The following is a 9,129-nucleotide window of genomic DNA, read 5'->3' on the forward strand; positions in this document are numbered from 1 at the left end:
ACGCAAACGACACAAATAGATCGTGAACTTATATGTATTTATCTCATGTAATAAAAAATAATGTCAGAGTACCGGTATATTGTTTTAATATTTGTAATGTAATGATTTTGGTAGAGTTAATAATGGACCGAGATTTATCCCTTTACCAATTTTATTACAAAATTAAGTCTTTTGTGTATACAAAAGCTCTAACAACAAAGTGTTTTTTAATGACCTAAGTATACAGGTTATAGCGTTCTATAAGGGTAACCGCTTAGCTTTATAGCAGCCTCCAGGATTTCCAAGCATTTGGTTTTGGGTAACCTCTGCTCATAGCAGCCCTCACGAGGTATGGGATTTAAGGTGATCCCCTTATCTTTATAGTAGCCTTCAGGGTTTAGTTGTGGTTAGGATGATCCCTTAGCTTCATAGCAGCCTCCACGGTTTAGGATAGGTTACGATCAGTTGGTTGAATGATGCTGGGTCATTCGGTGGTCGGACTTTTATCTGTTTCTTCGGATTCTTCCGTGAGGTCCGTCTTTTTTTTTTTTTTTTGGCGTTTTTCGGTGTCTTTCGTGTCGGCTTCTTTTTCGCTATGCTGTTTACAATCAATAGCACATGTTATGTTGACATGTGCTTTTGTTGTGATGTGGGGATCCTTACAATATACTATTTAGTATGTAAGTGTTTTTTATAAAAAATCTAATCTTATATTACCGTGTTCTATAATTTTAGTTTTCAAACATGCTATATCATTTCTATTTAGTACCAAACTATACCATATCTAAATATAAACCTAAAAGATACTATATCCATAATTTCCAAAATTTTAAATATTTTAATAAAAATTATTAAGTACATGTATGCACCCAACTATGTATTAGTAAATTAAATTATAAAATATTCTACATAAATAAAATTGAATCATTCTGCAGCAAAATTTAATGATCATATTTGTTTCTTTCTATTTCCTGAAAAAACAAATCCCAAATGTTATATAGTACATTTTGGAAACAAGCTCCTTATATGCTGCTTCTTATTTCCTATGTCTAGGCCAAATAGAGCCTAAGGTACCAATATTTGAAGGTAACTACATAAAATCTTGTTTTCTAAACATCGGCTTTTCCTTGCAGAATGCGCTTGGTAGCCAAAAGGTTTAGAAAATATTTTGACAGTAAAAATAAAACAAATCTCGTGCTTGTATATCATGATGACCAATTACACATTTTCTGTTCACTGAGCCACCGTGCCCCCATAGCAACACACAGTATGGTTAATTATATATATATCGGGTGTTCTAAAAATGGTGCCCACGGACTACAAAGTACTATTCTACAAGTCAAAATAAAGCGAAAAAATGCGAATTGCACTATGTTGTAACGTCGAAAATAAAGAATTATAGAGTAGAACTACCAATCCATCAAATAGTTACATCGATTCTTTTCCATTGGCAGTTGAAAGTAGATAGACGTTGACACTAACACCATCTATTAGCAAAACAATCGACGTAACTGCTTGATGAATTCGTAGAATAATGCTAATGGTTCCAAGTTAATGTACGACGTTGCTACATAGTGAATTATTTTTTAATTCCCACAGCGGCTGAAAGAGGCCGTGGAAGATACAGTTCGCTTTATCTTGATCTGTAGAGTAGCCGTCTGTTGTTCGCGGGCGCCATTTATAGAACTCTCTCTCTCTCTCTATATATATATATATATATATAATAATTTTGATATAAGCCATGTATCAACCAATAGAGGAAATAAACCTGAACCAAATGACATGCTTGAGGGTAAATTTTGATGCGTAGTTTTCGAAAAAATCAAAATAAGCTAATTTTTATTGGGGTTAAAAGAAATATCTTTCGTTAACATTAAAGCATGATGAATTTTATTCGACTGGAACAGATGGTTTATTTATTTATTTATGAACTGTATGAGCAAAAAAAAATACACTTATTGACTAGAAGATTATATTTATTGTTGTGTATTTTGTTCTAATCTACGACACACATACTCCTAACGGTGACACATATACTCATAACAGTGATATCCATATTACTTAAGTGTTTACAGATACAATCCCAGCATTAGTTTGGCGAAATTGCATCAGATCCTGGAAAAAGTGAAGGAATTTGAAACACCGGACCGGGATTTATAACTAGGGCTTCAAAATTACGAAGCAAAGTATTATATATACTTACACATCCGCAACATTCTTTAAAACTTGAAATGCACTTCTATTATTATTATTATTATTATTATTATTATTATTATTATTATTATTATTATTATTATTATTATTATTATTATTATTATTTTGAAGTGGGCTATTTGTTTAAATTATTCATATTGAATGACATCTGTAAGATAACCATTCTTGGTCCAAAATCGAGTTGCCTACAAGATGAGAAAATTATCGTCTAGTATAGATGAATGTCAGAAGAGAAGTACGTTTTAAAATCCGGGACGAAACGAGAAACCAGATAATTCTCGTCTCGTTTTCGAGGTGAGAAAGGAAAATTTCTACGAGTTCCGTAAGCAACATAAGTTCACCCAAGATTTAGATTTCAAAGACTATTTTGTGCTACATGATTTATAGTACAAAAAACCATAAACAGATAAAATAATTGTAAGAACACAATGAAGAGCTTTTATCAACGTTTAGAGATACACTAGTCACTACACAATATACTCCAATAATATTTCTTTTTATAATATTACGCCCTTCCTGCACTTCTCGTAACGCCAAAGGATTCTGATGAACTCTAAATTGCAATTAAGAAAAAATCAAAATATCATAAATTATGTACGTAAATTTAGCTAACGAGGTTAGAAAAGCTTGTCGAGAATTGAGACAGGACGAAACATCTGCAACATTTATAGTTGAGACGAGGAAATCTTATTTCTAGTCAAAACAAGCAATAGACGAGGTAGGTATCATTCAGTGGCGTACGCCGGGGGGTTCAGGGTGTTAACCCTCTTTGAGCAAGATGATTTGGAAAAATAAACTTCGTAATATATACATATGAAATTATATTAATTTCGGACTTTGAACCCCTCTTGACGAATTTCTGCGTACGCCACTGGTGCCATCTATATAGTTTTGAAGTAGGTTTACATGATAGAAAAGTAGACTGTCGATCACATATGTATGGGTTCAAGTTCCGCCTGACTATATAATAATTTACATATCGTTACTTCTGTATTTGTTTAACATCGTTTCTTTCAAGCCATAGACGGTGCAGTTTTAGTGATAATGCGCTCATCATTGATATGACGGGGTTTCTGGATCGATTCTAAGTCATATGAACTTACGGTAGATTGTATTGCTTCTACTCACTTTTCACACCACTAATTCTTTTGTCTCCACTTGCTTTTGATTAAGTAATTAGAGCTCAACTACTTTTTTTCAAACACCGACACTTTATAAAACGGAAACCAATACTCGAGTTCCTGTTCCAAAGCAAGAACCCCTTACTGGATAGTGAACCTGGTATCAAACATCATTCATTTGTAATCTTCCCCATAAGTAAAATGTTAAGGGCTCCATTTCATTTTAGTGGGGCCTCTGGGTCAGTGGTAGAGCGTTCACCTATGATGCAGCGGGTCCTTGGTTCGATCCTAGCTCACGCTAAGTGAGCTTTGTGCTGGACACACACCGTGTGCGTCGGTTTTCTCGGAGTTCTTCCGTTTCCTCCCACTTTCTTTATTCCACCATTTCATTCATTTCTTATCATCACCGTCTCCTTTAGCCTAACCGCCATAACCATAGGACGTAAAACTTAAAGATTTGATTTCATTTTTTTCATTTCTTTAGCTTAGGTTCTAATATAGTACACAAAACTCACATAAATAAATAAACAATTAGTTTTAAATCGATATCATTTTAAAAATATTAATTTTAGTAATCAAGAGTATGTAAAATGTTATTCAGAAAGATTTAAAAAAAACTTGTGTTGGGAAGCAGCTTTTAAAAAATCTGGTTGCTCATTTTTTGTGAAGTATCCTACATTTATGTACATCAAAATATAGAGCTATTATCACAACGGTAATGATACTAATAATCTTTTCAGATCGTTATTAAAAGTCAAGACAGCTGGTTCGTTAATATTGCTGACAGTTATGTCCAAAAATATTACCAATCTCTCTTTGTGAAGTAATATATCCTTATACAAAAAAAAATATATAGAAAAAAAGAGTGCATGTTCAATTTTTGAACCTGACTGTACATACCAAAATATCATTGAATACATTTAAATATACAACACAAAGAAAATAGTATTTTTATCACTTACCCTATCTTTGAGATCATCGAGTACCGTCTGATCCACAATGCCCAATTCCTGCCAACTTTTGGCCTGCAGAGCTGGAGGCTCCTTTTCCTCCTGACTTTCCAGTTGAATCTTTGACTGTTGTTGTTGTTGTACCAATATTCGCTCACTTTCTGAACAACTGCTAAGGGATTCTCCCCCATCCAAGCTTGGAATAGGAGAACCAGAATTGTCAGACACTGAATTTTTCCCACCGTATACTTCTACAGACTTATGAGCTTGATCTTTTATATTGTTATTATTATTATTATTATTACGGTTATTGTTATTGTTACAAGAATTTGTCCCGCTTGTGTTTCTAATTCCACTATTACCTACAACAGAAGGGTTTACTTGAGAATTAAGTAACGATTGACGCTGAAAACTGCCTACGTTTTTCTGGCCTGGTCTTCGACGCGCATCTAAAGGTATAGGGATATGACTGATCATTGATTTTTTCTGATTGTTTAAAATAGAAGTCGCTTTGTTTCCGTTCTCTATTGACTTTCCCACTTGTTGAAGTTCTTCTGTTTCAAGGGCAGACATGCCTGCATCATCTTCATCAATATCATCGTTCGCCTCATCATCTTCATCACTGTCATCTCGGTCTTCTTCTTCTTCTTCTTCTTTGATATCACTACGTTGTGTATCTTCGTTGTCTTGATCTTCGTCTGTTCTTGGCGTATCTTCTTCAATGATTTCCGCAAATCGTACTTTTCTCGTTCTGATAATTTGATCATCTCTGTCTGAATCATCCTCCAGTACTTTGATGGTAAAATCACTTTCTGATTCATCTTCTTCTTCTACTGATCCCAACTGTCTACCACCTTTCATCTCTCCTCTTGCACTGAGGTCATCATTTCTTGCATCCGAGTCCTCTTCATATTCTTCATCCTGTTCACTATTGCTCCCAATTAAGTCACGGCCTGGTGATGGTATTTCGAATGCAGTCTTAGTTTTGTTGTTATTAACAGCCATGCCTTTAGGTGTCTTTGCAGAATCGAGATCGGAGAAATCTTCACTTTCTTCTTCCAAAATAGTCATTGTTATAGCCGTTTCTTCGTTGAAATGATAATTTCTTTCGTACCTCTCTCCGAAATGTTTTTGGTCCGAAGAGAAAGAAGAACTACTTGGAGATATCTGATTTGTCGATTTATCATCGTTTCTTGGACTATCTTCTTCTTCATCTTCATCTTCTTCTGGTTCTAGATCTGTACTCTCATCTTCTTCGTTGCCTGTAGCAGCTGCTGCAGAAACTTCCATTGTTGTCGTCTCTTCCTCTTCATCATCCTGTCCGTCATCGTCTTCATCAGCATCTTTTAAATTTTCTAGTTCATTATCTTCTTCCTCTGGACCATCCTCTTCTTCTCTTTGTTTCTGGTTATCATTGTCCGTTGTCTTCTTGTCATCCTTCTGTTCTTGTTCATTCTGCGAATTCTCTGTCGTCGTCGTTGTTGTTGTTATAGTTGTTGTTGTTTCTTTTGGAGACGCGTCGTCTTGTTGTGGTTCCAAACTATCATTTCTTGGCGAATAGTCACAGTCACTCTTCACAGGATCACTGTTGTCTGTACGCGGAGAAATATCGGAGAAAGATTCATCGGACAAAATTTTCGAATCTTCTCGTGGACTGTACATTGGCGACAAACTGTCTGGTGTGTTTATTGATATTGGTCTTGAAAGCCACTCTTCAAAATCATAACTTTTCGCGGGAAATTCTTCAAAGTTCAATTTGAGGTCGATTCCAGAATCCCCCAGGGAGCCAGTTACATCGTACACTTGGCATAAGATATCGAAGTCCCTTTTACAATGTGGATGAAAAGAGTCTAAAAATTCGTTAAATTTATTTTCACCGACCACATCCCTTATTTTCACAAGAGCTTTAAGTGCTTGTTCTTGGTATGACATGTGAATTAGTTTTTTAGCCAGAGAACTAACTAGGTACACAATGTTATGTTGTGTAATCTTAGGGGAGAGTAATGTAGGAATGCCAAGAATTGTGCCCATACACACGTTTCTGTTCGGGTTTTGTAAACCACAGTGAACCAAAGTTCTCAACACGTTTGATACATCAGAGGTTCTATCAAGATACACATTTAACACATCCAGAGCCCCCTTTCTGACAGCTGCTGTTTGATGGCCCAAATTTTCAACAATATCAAGTAAAACTTCACTCATACACTGATCAAGATCGTCTTCCAGCACTGGTACCAGATCTAAAAGTACACGAAGCGCGTGTTGTCGAACTTCCCACTCAGGGTCGCGAAGACGAGAAGCAATTTCGAGAAACACTTTTTGTTTGTCCACGTCCGGAGGCACACATTTACTCTTCAACACTTGTTCCCACAAAGGAGTCAAACCGAGCACTTTCAACCCACTGCCTGTTGAAGGCGTTTCGTCCACTACATCATCTTCAGAATCACTCTCATTTCTCGGAGAGTCCCCCACGACAAGAATTTCAAATGCGGGAGACGAAGCGTTGTCTCCAGCACCTGGACGTAACGTTTTTAAGCCCTCCATGGTGTCTCCGGACAGTTTTTGTTGTTGTTCAGACACTGGAGAAAGGGTCGTACTATCTGACAACTCGATGTTGTTGCTGGGGTTGTCGTTGCTTTGATTGTTCCATCGTTCCCCACTTACCACCACCACTTTGCTAATATTGTCACTTTTTCCTGTTTTGTCCCGTAACCAGGGGTTTTCTCCTGTTCGACCCCACCACATACGTCCCACAAGTTTCTCTCCTGCATTCTCGCATGCAGTCAACAGTGTTTAATGACCACGTGGGAATCGCCGCCTCGCACCAAAGAAGCAGAAAATAAACGCAAAATACAACAGGAACGACACAGCACACACGGCCTGCTGTGAAATGCCGTTTCCCGCGAACTGATAGGGAGCATACCGTATTCATAATCCATCTCCGCTCAACGAGAAGCGTGTACGTTTACGTCACGCCCCCAATAATAACACAGAGCCAATCCCCGCTCAGGAATCGAGAATCGATTGCATGTCCTTGTGGTACGATTGGCTACAACAAACTTCCTGTCGGCACCAAAATGAAGACTGAGTTTACAAAAGAGAATGAAAAATCACGAATATATATTTTTTCTTTTCTTGGTTAGTTCTCAAGATAAGTAATTGCAAAAATTATTAATTCAAGAGTAACATGAAACTCTCGATATCTTTCTTCCCAAACAGTTATTTCGGTTGCATCAGAAGAAGAGAACAAAACCCGAAATCTAGTCATATGAAATATTACACAAAGTTTTAACTATCGATTCTTTTCCTTTCTTCATTGTACTTTATATTCCTGACACAGAATGCAAATCAACTTTTTTTTTCTTATACAGCTTTTATGAACATTGTTGGCAGACAGGTTGAATCAACACACTTGTTGATTTCCCCTCCCACTTTCTATTAATGTTTTTTTTTTTTTTTTTCCTTATTGCTTTTCGTACTGTAAGGCTGTAACAATCATGAAACAGCAGTAAGGCTTTTTTTTCTATAGAGGAAAAAAAGTTTTGATTAGGAAATTGTATTTTATGTTAAGTAATAACGGAAAAGTAAAAAAGAAAACAAAATGAAATCCCAATTTAGGTAAGAAACTTTTGTGTTTAGCTTGTTTCTGGTATCAACAAATAGTTAAAGTTTTCGTATTTTATACGTAAAACAAAGTAGGTTTTTCTATTTTCTATGAAAGATTTTATTTTTCCAAATGCTATACTGTGAATCTCGAGCTAAAAGAGAAACAGTTACGGCAATATATATAGGGCTAGGAAAAATGAAATCTTTCTAGAGAAATTTTTAAAATCCTTTAGGGAAAGCTTTCTGGGAAAAGGCTATGGAACCACTTTCTGAATTTACCATTCAAATTACTGCAGCTCAAGAGATATTATTATTTCCCCAATTTGAGTTCTAGCGTTTCTTTTCAGCATTGAGGCTATATGAGACTATGAGACATAGGTCTAATCTTAAGGTGAAATCCGAACCACCGTAATGCGTTCAAATTTCGAATTTCTTCTATCGGGAATCGAACCTGGGTTTCCCTGTACCAAAGCCCCTCGCTAACCACTTTCTTGGTGTTCGTTCCAAACCGGGACATTTGTCTCCATGGCCTACTATGTGTAATCCTTTTCAATTTTCTACTTAATACAATATGAAAGGGACACGAACACAGAAACATTGAGGACAGTTAAAAGTCCACCCATGCTGTTCAGAGTGACTCGAACCTCCAATGGGTTTTGCCTTACGATTGTCAGCTTAACGCAGGAGCACGGTGGCTCAGGGGTAGAGTGCTTACCTCTGGTGTATGGTGTTCCCGGTTCGATCTCCAGCCAACTAAGTTTGGGGTGGATTTCCTAGGGATATTCCCATTTCCTCCCACATTCTCATTCCAATAATTCTTCCATCATCATTTACTTGCCCAAATCATCGTCTTCCTTAATCTAAAGGATATAATCGTGGGACATTAAACTGTCAGTCTAACGCCTCAGATAGTCCAACTAAATCACACCGGTCAGCCACAAGACCAGCAAGGAGAGCTATTATTATTAGTATTACAAATTCAATTTTTATTTTGCTGTTAGGTACTGCAGGAGTAAATATGATACAGAATGTAGCCAGAGCCGGATTCTTCAATATGCTATGGAATGATGTAAATAGGGTCACGATTATAATGGCCTTGGGATCCACTATAGACCCGGTGACCTGACTAGACCAGAACGTACACGAACTTATCACGAACTGCAGAAACGAAAACCTAACGTGTCATACTGCTAGCAAAATTCCAATATGCACAACTAATTATCTTTCCCCTTGGTCTCTACACCTGCCACTTTTTTTCT

General features: G+C 36.6%; 1 protein-coding gene across 2 annotated transcripts in view; it reads right to left on the minus strand.

The window, feature by feature from the left end:
- The window catches only part of LOC145686118 (TOG array regulator of axonemal microtubules protein 1), a 539,413-nt gene extending 532,267 nt beyond the window's left edge, over window positions 1–7,146 (minus strand). The window contains exon 1 of one of the 2 annotated variants that reach the window (XM_081759089.1): window positions 4,277–7,146. In XM_081759089.1, coding sequence (XP_081615215.1) covers window positions 4,277–7,009 — 2,733 coding nt within the window. In that variant the 5' untranslated portion in view covers window positions 7,010–7,146. The remainder of the gene's footprint in view (window positions 1–4,276) is intronic. The other variant, XM_081759090.1, reaches the window with a different exon arrangement.
- Between the last annotated feature and the right edge of the window lie 1,983 nt (window positions 7,147–9,129).

Source organism: Thermobia domestica, chromosome 5 (genome assembly GCF_964235325.1).
Source record: "Thermobia domestica chromosome 5, izTheDome1.hap1.1, whole genome shotgun sequence".
Taxonomy (NCBI): Eukaryota; Metazoa; Arthropoda; class Insecta; order Zygentoma; family Lepismatidae; genus Thermobia; species Thermobia domestica.